This window comes from Neofelis nebulosa, chromosome 7, assembly GCF_028018385.1.
Source record: "Neofelis nebulosa isolate mNeoNeb1 chromosome 7, mNeoNeb1.pri, whole genome shotgun sequence".
Classification (NCBI taxonomy): Eukaryota; Metazoa; Chordata; class Mammalia; order Carnivora; family Felidae; genus Neofelis; species Neofelis nebulosa.
The window spans coordinates 136,721,947-136,736,733 of record NC_080788.1 but is presented as its reverse complement, the minus strand read 5'-3'; the positions used below and the strand labels follow the sequence as shown (position 1 = coordinate 136,736,733).

At 50.8% G+C, this 14,787-nt stretch overlaps 1 protein-coding gene across 1 annotated transcript in view; it reads right to left on the bottom strand.

Moving 5' to 3' along the window:
* RIN3 (Ras and Rab interactor 3) overlaps nucleotides 1–14,787 on the bottom strand; it is a 123,133-nt gene that overhangs the window by 77,879 nt on the left and 30,467 nt on the right. Inside the window, exon 2 of the mRNA XM_058740104.1 lies at nucleotides 5,856–6,060. Coding sequence (XP_058596087.1) covers nucleotides 5,856–6,060 — 205 coding nt within the window. The remainder of the gene's footprint in view (nucleotides 1–5,855; nucleotides 6,061–14,787) is intronic.

Genomic DNA, 14,787 nt, shown 5'->3' with positions numbered 1-14,787 from the left:
CTGGGGAAGGTGCCTTGAACCACCTGTGTGGCTGGTCTGTATCACAACTAGGCTGCTGCAACTATTGAGCTAAACCCCCACCACAAAAGCAATCTTACAAGAGATTTCTTTCATTAAAAGCTATCTTCTGTCCTCCAAGCAATGATACTCCAGTAGCAATAAACAAACATAACACCCCGATCTTGCTTTCTAATATTATTTTCTAATGAAAGGAACCAGGGCTTCTTGGAGAAATGGCTGATTCCAGGACTGGGGCAAGCAATATACACGTGCTGTGCCTGGGTGGCTCAGTTGGTTAAGTGTCTGACTTCAGCTCAGGTCATGATTTCACTGCTGATGAGTTCGAGTCCCACATCGGGCTCTGTGCTGACAGCTTAGAGCCTGGAACCTGCTTCAGATTCTGTGTCTCCAGCTCTCTCTGCCCTTCCCCTGTTCATGCTGTCTCTCAAAAGTAAATAAACATTTAAAAAATAAAAAAAAAAGAAATATACAAGAAGCATGCAGTCAGAAAGTAAGGAAGTGCTCCAAAGACCACACACACACACACACACACACACACACACACACACACGCAGGCAATGATGGGTGTATGTCAAAGGGACTCAGGAGGCAATTGAAAGAGCTCCCGATGGCCAAAGTTGGAACAATCTGAGCAACAAAATAATTAAAATAGTATTGGATTATAACCCAAAGCATTGAAATCAATATCCATGAGTCCACATTGATACAACTAAATGACTGAATAAACAAATAAATGGAGGGGTGCCTGGGTGGCTCGGTTGGTTAAGCGTCTGACTTCGGCTCAGGTTATGATCTCACAGCCTGTGGGTTCGGGCCCCGCGTGGAGCTCTGTGCTGACAGCTCAGAGCCTGGAGACTGTTTCAGATTCTGTGTGTGTGTGTCTCTCTCTCTGCCTCTACCCCGCTCATGCTCTGTCTCTGTCAAAAATAAATAAACATTAAAAAATAAAAAAATAAATGAATAAATAAATGGAGAGGACACAAAAAAGATCTTGTGCAGAAGAGCTCCAAATAATTGACGTAGGTAGTAAGGATTCCCCACTCCCTGAGGGTGGGCCGTATGCACAGGGGCTTCCTGCCAAGATGGGCAGTACAGAAGGGGGAAACAGTTAACTTTGCCAAGGGAAACCTGAGCACAACCTCAGCCAGGTGAGCAAGGTCAATATTAACAGTGAGTGGTAAGTCATGTTGATAGTAGGAGCCTTTGACATGATGTGATGAGAACAGCCCCATAACGCTAGTCTAACCATCAGATAAATCCCAACTGAGGGCCCTCCTACAGAATACCTTAAAATACCTGTATCCCTCAACACTGTCAAGGCCATCGAAAAACAAAGAAGGCTTGAGAAACTGTCACAGTCAAGACCAGCCTGAGAAGACACGGCGACTAAATGTAATGCGGTGCCCTGGAGGAGATCCTGGGACAGAAAATGGACACTGGGAACAAGCTGTGGGCTTTAGTTAACATGAATGTATCGATATTGTTTCATTAATTGTGACAAATGTATCCTACTAACGTTAGATGTTAACTATAGCAGAAACTGGGTGAGGAGTATTTGGGAGCTCCCTATACTATCTTTGCAACTGTTCTGCAAATCTCAAATTTCCAAAATAAGTGTGTTTTTTGTTTTGTTTTTGTTTTTGTTTTTTCAAAACACAACAGTGTTTGGGTGCAGATGGAATAAAGGTGGCTTTTCGATTGCCTGGTTTCTGGATACACACAAATAAAAAATGGGCCAGTATGTTCCCAACACCTTATCAGAGAAGCAGGCTGCAGCAAGGAGAGACAGGGAGGGGTGGAGGGGGTGGGTCGTGGTCAAGGTCACAGAGATACTGGTGTGGCGGCAAGGGGGCAGGATGCCCAGTCTCTTGACCATTCGCATGGACAGGAGGAAGTACTCTCCACATCAGGAAGGGTGGGTCCAGGCCATCTCTGGAGACCCTTCTCTCTCTCACAGCCTGGAAGTCACCTGCAGTGGCTGCAGCTTTAAAAACAAAGAAAGCAACACTCTAGCTGAGTTTCAGGCCATCGTGTGGGATGAAGGTACCCAGCAAAGGGCCTTCGATGAAGGTCACACCAGGCAGATTCTGTGCTCACCAGTCGTGTGGCCTCAGGCAAGCGAGTGAACCTCTCGTGCCTTTGTTTCCTCATCTGGACATGGGGACACTGGTAACACTTACTACCTGATAGAAATCACCGTGAGAATGGATCAGGTTGTGCAAAGAGCAACTCTGGGGAAAACTCTGGGTAAAAGCTGGCCCATCGTTGTTATCAGAGTGTGAGCTTAGGGCTTGGCTTCTGCTTGAAAATATAGAAGAGGAAGAGTCCGGGGTAAAGGCAGAGGGCAGGGAAGCCGACAGAAGGTGCATCTGCTCTAATTCTCTTGTTCTCAGGGCTGGCCCTGCTCCTGCGGCCTCCGAGGGGCAGCGAGCGGGAACCGAGCGAGGGCCTGGCTGACCTCCTTTAGGGCAGTTGCCTTCTGTCTCAATGTTAGCTATGGTCTTACTCCCAGGATCTGATTCAGGCCTCTGGGCGTGGGGTCACTTTAGGACCTAGCCCTGGAGAAGCTTTCTATTTGCTAGACTCAGCCCCCGGATCATAGGTCCATCGCCGTGTGCCCCAGCCCAGCTCATGCCGACCTCTGGGGCTCAGCCTGTACGGTTCTCGCACCCACCAACTCTCCAATGAACCTCTCAGCTCCCCCCATCTCAGTCCTGCCCATCCGTGCCACATGACCCAGCTCAGCATCTGTCTCCTCCAGGAAGTCTGCCCACATCACTCCAGAGCTCAGCACCGCTTTCTGGCCAGGGTCAGGTCTTCTCATACCCAGGGCAGACAGGAGGTGCTGGAACATGAATCCTCACCTCCACAGCCTTGAACCAACGGTTCTCAGGGGTTGGTAGACAACAACTGCTTTCTCGTCCCTCGAGAGTGGGGGGATGACCTTGAGATGTGGGATGACCTTGAGATGCGTGTTCTACACTGGCTCCCAGAGTGCTCCAGCAAGATTCACTCCTCTTTGCCCAGAGGTAACTTGCATGATCACATACATACCTTTTATCAGCTGCCTCCCTTCCCTTCCCTTCCCTGTCTTACTTTCCCTGCTGGTGCTCCCTGGGGTCACCTTCCAAATAAACCTCTTGAACTCAAATCCTCATCTCGGGGTCTGCTTCGAGGGAAGCCCAAACTAGAAATGTTCCTCTTAGCCTCAGTTTCATCATCTGTAAACTGGGGATAATAGCAGAGTCAGCCCCACAGAATTATCACAAGGATTCAATGAGACGACATCATATAGTACTTGACGTTAATGCCAATACAGGGCCTGGCATCAGTAAGCATTCTTCACATAGAACCACTGTTGTTGTTGTGAGTTGGGGTTATCTTAAAGTTTTTGAAGCGAGGGCTGAACCCTTCGGGGGCAGAGCAGTCAAGACCTCGGCCCAGACCAGCCGGCCCTGGAGACGCACCTGCCTTCTCCTGGGAAGGGTCCTTACTGTGCTATCCGCCCACATCTACACCCACGCCCGGGCACACCTCTCCCAGTGACCAAGAAAGCTCCAGAAAATGGCCATCCCTCGGCATCAAAACATTGTACTTGGGGCTGTTTTTGAGCTGCATCACCTCCGGGAAGGGTGGGAAGCTAATCCCCTCAGAACCTAATAGAGAAGAGTCGGGGCTCCTGGGTGGCTCAGTTGGTTAAGCGTGCCATGATCTCACAGTGGCATGAGTTTGAGCCCCGCGTTGGGCTCTGTGCTGACAGCTCGGAGCCTGGAGCCTGCTTCGGTTTCTGTGTCTCCCTCTCTCTCTGCCCCTCCCCAGCTCTCTCTCTCTCTCTCTCAAAAATAAATAAACACTAAAAAAAAAAAAAAAAAGAACCTAATAGGGAAGAGGATGTTTCTCAGGGCCTGGGGCCTGGATACATTGACTGGGACACTCACTGGCCTGAGCCCCCGACTCCGTTTTTCCACACGGTTTTATCATCCGCTCTGAAGCCGTCAGTTATTTCCAAACAGAAAACTTTATGGTGGGGAAGGACGACACAACAGACCTTGTTTTCTCGAGCACGACAGTCTCACAGCCTGCCCTTCGAGCTCCCTCCCTGCTCATTCCCCCAGAGGGATCTACAGACTCCCAGGCTGCCCCTGGTGCTGCGGTGGGACTCGCCTGGCCCGCGGGGCACCTGCCACCATACCCAGAGGAGGCCTCCCTTGAGCTGGGAAGGATCCTGCTGGGCTGTCGGGCCTCAGTCCCTAAGAGTGAGGGTCCCCACGCCCTAGGGCAGGGGCACCTGTGACAAAGGGAAGTTGGGACGTGGCTGGAAGCCCCTAAGTTCCGGTAATCCTGGAACTGCGGACTTGATGGATTCTATCTAGTCCAAGGTGAATGAGTCCACTAATCAACCGAGCCCCGTGTATTCGGGAGCTTGGACCATCCCCTGGACACAGCGCACGTAGACTGCACACTGCATCGACGCTGAACCCCGGAGGAGTGCTCAGCGGCCGAAAGGCTTGATTCCACCTGCACGTGCGTGTATCAGACAGCACAGCAGCAGCCAGACTGCCTGGGTTCAGCTCGGGCCCTTGCTCACTGGGTCATCTGGGGGAGGTCACTCAACTTCTTTGCCTGCCGCTTACCTCCTCTGTGAAATGGGCATAACTGTAATGCTTACCTCAGAGGGCTGCTGTGAGCCCAAAGAGTGATGATTCACAGACAGACCTGGGACTAGTGCCTGGGACTCAGTAAGTACCTGATGAATCCTGGCCGCTATCAACATGGGGCTCTGCGTAAAGAATGCCTGGAGGGACGCACTTAGAGCAAAAGAGGCTTCTACAGCAGACTGGAGGTTGCCGGGGGCAGGGGCGGAGGTGGGGGTGGGGGGACTGGATGCAGGGCTTCACGTTGGGGCCAGGAAATGTCTGGCAGATGTCTGACAGGACCGGTGCTGGGACAACACTGTGAACGTACTAAATGGTGCCCTTGACAATGGTTAATTTTCTGTTATGGGAATTTCACCTCGATAAAAAAGAAAACCGAAAAAAAGACTCCTGGGGAGTGGAGTAGAGGCTGAAAGAGAATAGATGGCAAAAACTTTGAGAAGACTCTACACTTTACTTTGTCACGTCTGTCCAGTTTGATTTTTTTTTTTTTACAGTGAATACATATGCCTATCTATCACTTTTATAATTAAACGAATTTTTTTTTTTTTAAAGGAAGTGGCATGGAACAGAAAATGCGTGGGGTGGTGGTCGGTAGCATTTGATGAGCTCTGATTCACTATCTACGGATCTTTCTTCCCCTGCAATGCCCCTATCACCTAGAGCAAAGCACTTTAATTGATGGTCCCATTTCAAAGTGAGAGAAAGGGAGGCTCACTCAACTCACAGAGCCTGACTCAAGAGCTTTTGCCTCCATCACACACAGCCCCCTAATTCTCATATGTCAAATAAAGGGGTGTAAAATGATTTCTCAGGTCCCTCCAGCTCTGATATCCTCTGGTACCCTCTGGTCCCAGATGCCTGGTCCTGTCCACAATCCCGTCTCCTAATACTGAAGGCATTCCCTTTCTTCTCCAAGTATCAACGCAGGTGCACGAATGCCCAGAACAGCCCATGCCAGCCACACAGTTCCCTGCTCTCCAGCAGGGACACCAGACCTCCCACCAGTCTCTCGCTCCTGAGTTTGAGGAAAAGACACCCCAGTCGAAAAGCTGATAAACCCAAGAAAGGAATGTAGATGGGCAGTTGTGCAGAGGCCAGCTGCTTGGGTGGGAGCCCAGGCAGCTCCTTGTGGCTGTGCCCGCCCACCCGTCACAAGGTGAAGAGACCCCAACTCACCCCAGCCGCCTCCCGCTGCAGGATCCTGGCTGCCTCCACCTGGCCCAGACCCAGCTGCAGCCACACCGGGCACGTTTTGATGAGCTTCTCCAGGACGCTGATACCCCGCCGTGGAAGGCAGTTCTTCGGGGTGACCGGCAGACTGGGCCCCATGCCACCTTCCTCCTCTTCTTCCTCTCCTTGTTTGCCAACATCTGGAATAGGACTGAGAACAGAATCAAATGATCAGCCCATCCTGCAGCCAGCCCAGGGACTGGTGTGCAACAAACGGGGATTCGGTTCAATGGGTCGGTTATTCATCCAGCATCTGTGAAGCCAGGAGTCCTTTGGGAATTAAAAGATAAACCATGATCTTCCCCTTAGGGTGCTTACAATAAAATGGGTTGGATACGCACAGAAACAAGCAGCGGAAGCACTGGGATGAACATAACAGAAGCACAGTGTAACAGAAGTAGCTAATTCCAACCCAGGATGGCTTCAGGGAAACACAGCGGGCATTGGAGCAGAGCTCTGAAGAGAAGTTTTAAAACTGTTATTATTTTTATTATTACTATTTTTTGTACCTCTCTCTAGAGGGTGCAAGTGAGCCAGGGGCAGAGAGAGAGAGAGAGAGAGAGAGAGAGAGAATCCCACAAGGGTCAGAGAGAGAGAGAGAGAGAGAGAGAGAGGGAGGGAGGGTAGGAGAGAGAGAGAGAGAGAGAGAGAAGCGGGGCTCTCTCACAAAGCGGGGCTGGTGTTTTACCTGAAGGCGGTCTTGTGCTCACCTGAAGCACGGCTCAAGCTCACCTATGTGGGACTTGAACTCACGAACTGTGAGATCATGACCTGACTCGGTCAGATGCTTAAGGGCTGAGCCACCCAGGTGCCCCTTTTATTATTTTTTAGTTTATTTGTTTATTTTGAGAAAGAGAGAGAGAGAGAGAGAGAGAGAAGAGAGGGAGAGAGAGAATCCCAAGCAGGCTCTGCACTGTGGGTGTGGAGTTTGATGTGGGGTTCAAACTCACAGACCAAACTCACAAGCCAAAACCAAGAGTTGGACCCTTAACCGACTGAGCCACCCAGGAGCCCCTTAGAAACTTTTAAATTGAGGGGCGCCTGGGTGGCTCAGTCGGTTGAGCAGCCGACTTCGGCTCAGGTCACAATCTCGCGGTCCGTGAGGTCGAGCCTCGCGTCAGGCTCTGTGCTGACAGCTCAGAGCCTGGAGCCTGCTTCGGATTCTGTGTCTCCCTCTCTCTGACCCTCCCCCATTCATGCTCTGTCTCTCTCTGTCACAAAAATAAATAAAAACGTTAAAAAAAAATTTAAAAAAAATTGCTCATTAATAATATTTTATGTTGACGACACGTTGAAATAATAGTTTGAGTGTATTTGGTTAAAGAAAACATTATTAAAATTAATTTCACCTGTTCCTTTCTACTTTTTTTAAAGTTTATTTATTTATTTTGGTGGGGGTGGAGGGGTGGAGAGAGGGAGACAGAGAATTCCCAGCAGATTCCACACTGTCAGTGCACGGCCCGATGCGGGGCTCAAACCCATGAACCACAAGATCATGACCTGAGCCAAAGTCGGATGCTTAACTGAGGTGAGCCACCCAGGCGTCCCTCCTTCTATTTTCTTAATGTGGCTACGAGAAAATTTAAAACTTCATTTGTGGCTTGCATTATAGTTCCATTGCTCTGATACAGACATTTCCAGAAGGCTCCCTTACATCCCTCCCAGTCAACACTCTCTGCTCCCCCAGGGTGAGGATGTGATAGGTCAGGGAGGGGCAAGGAGGCCTATCACAGGCCTAAGAAAGAGCAAAACCAAAGTAGAGGTCCAGTTTAAGAGACCTCAGATCCTCCCCCAAATGCTCACTCCAGCGGAACCCCTGCACACACAGAGTTTTGATTTTGAGGAACTAAATCTCTCGGTGTATCTGCAGGGATGGGAACCCTTATTACCTAGGAAGCTGTGGCTGGTGCCCCCCTTTTGCCTGTGTCCCTGACAAGTGGGTGCTAGTAAGGAGACGCCCTGTGGAGGGACCAGGCCAGGATGAACCCCGTTACGGGCACAGAAAAGTGGAACCAGGTGGTGGAGGGGGTCAGAGGGCAGCAAGACCCAAAAGTCCTGATGAGGGAACAGCATCTCCTAAAGGGAAGAGCAGAGTCCTGGCAGGTCTTAGGTTGGAGGGAGGCTGGAAGCGCTGGACCAAACAGGTCCGGCAGCGCTGTGTTGTTTAAGCAGCTGGGTTTTGCAGAGATCCGGCTAGGCGGGTGTGCGGTCAGCCAATGTGGGTATGTGCTAAAATTCCCTCCTGACGCCCCACTCCCAAATCCCTGGAGAAGCCCTCCGTCTCAGGGATGCTGGATGTGCAGGCACGGATACTTGTGGATTTCCCCTCCGGGTCCACGCAGAGAAGTGTGCCTGGTCATCAGGGCAACAGGAGTGGGCCGGGAGGGGCCGTAGGGCCGCCCTATGGATGTCCACAGGCCGTGGGGCTGGGGCCCAGTGGGCCTCATTTGGAGTTCAAGTCCAGGGAGGCCCAGCCGATACTGATGTAACCTCTTCCCAGGCCCTGAAGGATGAGGGTGGTCACAGCATCTCCTCTGGGACAGAAGTGAGAAGGGTGGAGGCCAGAATTACCCAGAAAAGGGCCTGTTCGGTTGCTCTAACCCCTCCCCCCACTTGGAAACACAAAACTATCTTCTGGAACCAAAAGTCTTCCCGATCATCTTTAAACCTCCTTACTTGGCCCGGGGCCTCCCCCAGGGGCAGGTTAGGGTTCTAATGGCAGCTGGGGGCGAGAGCTCCAACTTCCTCTCTGCCCCCAGCTAGGCTTAGGCCTTGAAACGTCCTTTCCCTCAGAGTCTGTTTTCTTATCTGTGCAATGGGCAGGGGGTGGCCCGGAATATTCCTCCACTTACTGGGTGGCCTGAGGCGGGGCCTGGGCTTTGGGGACAAAGGTCCTCATTTTGTCCTATGGAACCAAAGCCATGATCAAACAAACAGGCTCTGTGAGAAAGGAGGGGGTCTGTCTTGTATTCACTTGTACTGTGAACAGTCTCTGAGGGTCTGTAAGCTCCAGATGTCGTTCCAGGCACTGGGTTAGAGCAGAGAAAACAAAACCAAACGAAAACAACAAACCTCACGTCTAGGAGAGGGGCCAGGTGACAGACAAGGTGAACAAGTGACCTAGAGTGTGTCAGGTCGTGCTGAGCTGTACCGAGGACGCAGATGTCTGGGGAAGGGCGAAGGCCTTTGAGCAATCTGACCCGGAAGCCTGGGGGCTGGCAGGTGCAGGGGTGGGGATGCAGGGGGAGGAGGAGGGGAGGTCGGAGGAGGCAGGGTAGGGGTCCCTGTAAGATTCTGGAGCCACTGGCAGAGGTGGCTCTAAATCCATATATATGACACCTTCCCTGGGCTAGCAGGGAAGCTAGCTAGCAGCTAGCCCACTGCCACGCAAGCTTCCTCAGCAAGAAATGGGCCCTCTATGACCTCATGGGGCTCACGGGGCCTCATGGGGTGGCTTCTGGGCCCATGGAGAGACTTCAAGGATCCACAGAGATGAAGCTGTTCCCTGCCCCCAGCTCCCTGGGAGTCCTACCTGCATCCCGAGGACAGGGTGACCAAGGAGAAACTGCCCAGCCTCCAATGTCATGGGCACTGTGCCGCCTCTCCCTTGTGATCACATCCCTTCCAGCTCTAAAACCTTCAATGGCTCCCACCGCCTGAAGGATCCAATCCAGTCCCCTAATATTGAAGGCATTCTCTTTCTGAGCCCTGCCCCCTGCAAACTCCCCTACAAAGGGCTGCCCTCCATCAGCTCAGCAGAACCCGAGCTTCCCCACCCTGCTCTGTCCACCTGCAATTCCTTCGGGTTCCCTGTTACTCCCTCCCAACATTTTCTCCAACGGGCAGCCAAAAGTTTGGTGGATTGGACCAGAAAGCAAGAACCACACGAGGAAAGATGGATAAATTACACATACCAAAATTTACACACGTGTCATCAAAACACCTCGTGAAGAAAACGAATACTCAAACCATAGGCTCAAAGAAGATATCTGCAAAGCATACACCTAACAGAGAACAACCAAGTCGATGTTAAAAACGGACACAAGATTTGAAAATACCTCAAAGAAGAAGGCATACGAATGGCTAGTAAGCAGGTGAAAGACTGCCCAACATCATTAGTCATTAGGGAAGTGCAAATCAAAACCACAATGAGATGCCGCGACACAACCACCAGAATGGCTAAAATTAAGAAGACTGACGTCACAAATTGGTGAAGATGGGAAGTAATCAGAAGCGTCGCATGTTATTGGAAGGAATGTGAGTTGGTACAACCACTTTGGAAAAAGGCCGGTTTTTTGTTTTTTTAATTTTTCCTTTTAAGAGAGCATGAGTGGGGGAGAAGGGCAGAGGGAGAGAAAGAGACAATCTTAAGTAGGCTCCATGCCCAACACAGAGCTCGACAAAGGCTTGATCCCATGACCCCGGGATCATGACCTGAGCCTAAATCAAGAGTCGGACGCTCAACTGACTGAGTCACCCAGGCGCCCCGAAAAAGGCAGGTTTTTTGTGTGTTTTTAATAAGTCTAAACAGACACCTACCATCTGGCCAGCCATCCCACCCAAGAGAAATAAAATATGTCCACACAAAGACCTGGACATGAATATTCATGGCAGCTTTCCTCATAATAGCCTGACACTGGTCCAGGGGTCCATCAATGGCAGAATGAACAACAGACAGTGAGTGGTATCTCACTGTCTATCTCACAACAGACTAGGAAGTGCTGATCCATACAACCACGTGGATGAATCTCAAAAACATACTGAGTGAAAGAAACCAAATGCAGAAAAATATACATACTGTCTGAACCCATTTGTATGAAGTCCAAGTGGTATACTAAGATATGTGTATTTACGTTGCATCGTATGTAAATTTTACCCCAAAACGACACAAAAGCACCATCAGTGAATACTGAACTCGAGCTAATGATACGTATGCTAATATATCCAGGGGTGCCCGAAACTTTCTTTGAAATGGTTTAAAAAGTAAGGTGGATTCACAGGAGGATAGAGGGATAGATGGGGGTGTAATAAAGTAAATATACAAAAACATTAAGGGTATGTGGTGGGTATATGGGTGTTAACTGAAAAATTCTTTCAACTCTTCTGCAAGTTTAAAATCTCTTAGGGGCACCTGGGTGGCTCAGCCGGTAAGCGTCCGACTCTCGGTTTTGGCTCAGGTCATGATCTCATGGTTCTTGAGTTTGAGTCCTACGTTGGGCTCTGCACTCACAGTGGGGAGCCTGCTTGGGATTCTCTCTCTCTCCCTCTGTCTGACCCTCCCTTACTTTATCTCTCTCTCTCTCTCTCTCTCTCAAAATACATAAACTTAAAATAAAATATTTTATAGTAAACTACTGGGGATAAAGTTTTCCCCATCCCTTGAGACCCATTGAGAAGAAGCCTTTCTGTTGAACTAGAAGCCCTGGGTTTGAATCCAGGCTGTGTGACCTCTGGCCAGTTACGTTACTTCTCCGGGCTTCAGTTTAAGCATCTATAAAAAGGTAGTAATAACCCTTACATAAAAGGGTTATTACGAAAATTTGGTGAGACAGAGGTCTGCCGGGTGCTTAGCACAACTCAGCAGATGTTAACTATTGTTTTTCTATCACTCCAACCCTCCAGCTGGGTTCTTGTCACTACAATTCTTCCCCTTTGTAGTCTTGATTTTAGGATTTAGCACATTTGATTAGAGTGACTGGGGTAGACATCTGTGTGCTGCACTTGGCTTGTAACCTAGACAACACCTGGCCCCAGGGGTAACCCACAAGTTCCAGCACCTTGTGGCTCAGCGACGGCCCCTGGCAGTAGGAGCTGATGTGGCCAGGCTGCTCAATACCAGTCATCACAGCAGTGAAACCAAATCCGACACAGTCTCAGCTCTGGGTATTTCCACCTTCGCTATTGTGCTTGAGCCCCACAGTCCAGCCCCAAGCTCCATCACTGGCGCTGGCATTCTGCGGTCGCAAGTGGGCGCTCAGAGCGCCCAAATGACCCCAAACCCAAAGTCAGCAGGGATTCAAGGATCAGAGGGTCCAGCCCCGCAGGCCTTCTTTGGCCTGGTCAGAGCAGACGCCCTTGTGAGCTCGTTCTTTCGGGGCTCTGGTGCTTTCGTGACTCAGAGCAAGGCCCAAAGCTCCCAGCCTTGGCTTGCTCCTTCTCTGCTGGCAGAGCAGGTGACCCCGACACCCACGTCCTCCCCCTCAGCGGCCAAACTCCAGCAGAAGGCCCTGCAAAGGCAGCCAGAGGAACCTTTGGGTAACGAGCGGCACTGTTAGCGAAAAGTAAGGAGCCTCAGAAACTTTAATGTTTTAATTTATATTTGAAAGAGAGACAGAGCTTGAGCAGGGGAGGGGCAGAGAGAGAGAGAGGGAGACACAGAATCTGAGGCAGGCTCCAGGCCCTGAGCTGTCAGCACAGAGCCTGATGTGGGGCTCGAACCCATGAGCAGTGGGACATGACCTGAGCTGAAGTCGGACGCTTAACCGACTGAGTCATCCAGGCGCCCTGAGGCTCAGAAACTTGAGAGCAACTCCACCAGAAAGAGCAATTGTTCATGACCTGTTTCCTTCGGCTCACTGGTGGGGGGCTCCAGTCAGGGCCTGCTGTCCAAGGACACCAGGCTGCCAGCCCAGAGGCAGTGTGGTCTGACACCCAAGGAGACCCTCACCCTGCACAGCATGGACACAGCAACCTGGTATATTTGGGGGACTTTCTCACCAGCTTCCCTGACGGAGGGGTGAACTGGCATGTCCTCGTCTCCCTGGTCTGGTTTCTATGTCCCTGTCACGGGCCTATGAACCTGGCTTTGGAGAGCAAAGCTCTGCTCGGGGTGGACAGGCTGCCCCAGCGTGGGGTCAGGGCAGTGAGGGTGACGGCTTGGGGTGTGGGGCCTGGCTCAATGCTGCCTGTTTGGAAGGAAGAAATGGAAGGTGCCCAGCTCATGAGTGCCCCAGGCCCAGGGAGGCAGTTCAGAAAGTTCAGCGATGCCTCACTGTGCGGAGAACTGAGGCTCCCTTGTACAGACTCAGCCAGCACTCAAGTGGAACGGGGGATCGAAGGAGAGGTTCCACCCACGATCCCAACCCCAAGAAGCTTCAAGATCAAGGGGGTCTACTGGGATGCAAAAGCCTGGTCCCTGCCCTCACAGGCTCTCAGGTCTGTGGGTGTGCTCCAGCGACGGATATTATGGGATGGCCAGATAACTGTACAAGGTGCATGGGCACGCAGATGGCATGGAGGGGGGGTGGATGGGAGGCGGCCCTGGTAATGCCAATCAGGGCAGTAGCCCGCCTGTTTGGTGTACAAGTAGCTCCCAGCACAACCATGTGTGGGTCTGCTCTGAGTACTCTACACAAGCCCTTAACTGGGGCATCCTCGTACCTACACACCTGGGCTGCACTGTGCCCCCCAACATGGTACGTCCAAATTTTAGCCCCTGGTACCTTAGAATGTGAACTTGTTTAGAAAAAGGATCTTGTAGATGTAATTAAGTTAGGGATGAGATCATCCTGGGTTGAGGACGGGAGGTGCTCTTACAAGAACAGGGAAAGCCCGCGAAGAGACACTGGAAAGTCACGTGAAGGCAGAGGAAGGGATTGGATTAGGACGTCCCCAAGCCCAGGAGCACCGTGGGCTGAGGGGGCCACCACTAGAAGCTAGGAGAGAGGCATGGAAGGGATTCTCCCCCCAGGGCCTACAGATGGAACCAGTCCTGCAGATACAGTGCTGGCCTCCAGAATTGTGAGAGAATAAGCTTCTGTTGTTTCAAGCTGCAAACTTTTCAAAAGCTGCCGTGGTCCTGGGAAATCGATACTCGACACCTAACAGTCCCAAGTCAAGATGAGGACACTGAGGCACAGAGAGGTTAAGGAGCTTACCCAAGGTCACACAGCCAATACGTGGCAGAGCTGGGATTCAAACCCAGGCAGTGTGGCTCTAGAGTTTGTACTTAAAAGTACTACACTACTCTAGCTCTTGAAGGAATTTAAAAAATTTCCCATGTATTTGTGTCTTGGTCATACACGGCAAAGGGGGTTAGATAATGTTGTTATATCTGGAATGTATACAAACATACACAGAGACATATAAAAACGTACACAGAAATAACTTCCAGAAGGCTACGTAAGACATCATTAAAGACCGTTATTTCTGAGAAGTGCAGGGGATTTGTTTCAATTTTTTATACTGATGAGCATTACTTATATGACTAAAATGTATCTTAATTAAATAAATGTGGGAAAATATACCTGTTTGTCACATAAACGAATGCAGGGTGGAGAGCTGTTGGCTTTGGGGTCTCCCAAGCCTGGCTCGTAACCCAGTTTTGCACAGACTCTGGTGGGGCTTGGATGCCTTATCCAACCACTATGACCTCCAGTTTCCTCTTCTGAAAAGGGAGTAAATACAACCAGCTGAGAGAATTTCTCTTGGGAGCAAAGGAGATGCGGCAGGCAGGCACGTGGCATGAAAAGGGCACTCTGTGTGTGACGATTATTATGGGGTCATTAAGAGCACGCCTCTAAAAGCCACAATTGAATTGCCAAATGGATGGCAGCAACCACCCTAAGCTTCAGAAGTCCAAAGTCCCCTCCTTTCCTTTTGAGGTGGCACCTGTTTCTCCAGCTGGGACAGGACTGTCTAGAGGTCCTGGAGGGGAGTGTCCCTGTCTGTGACTCTGGTGGCCCTGAGATGCAGCCATGCCTCAACGCTCCCAGGGTGAGACAGGACGGTTGCCCAGTGCTGCCCCCAACACCCCACCCTTTTCCTTGTCCTTCATGCCGACTGCTCCTCAATGAAATGACTCCTTCTGTACAGACCGGAAGGGACCAGAAACACAAGGACCGGCGTGTGGGAGGTGTGAGACCTGGTAGGAAGGGAC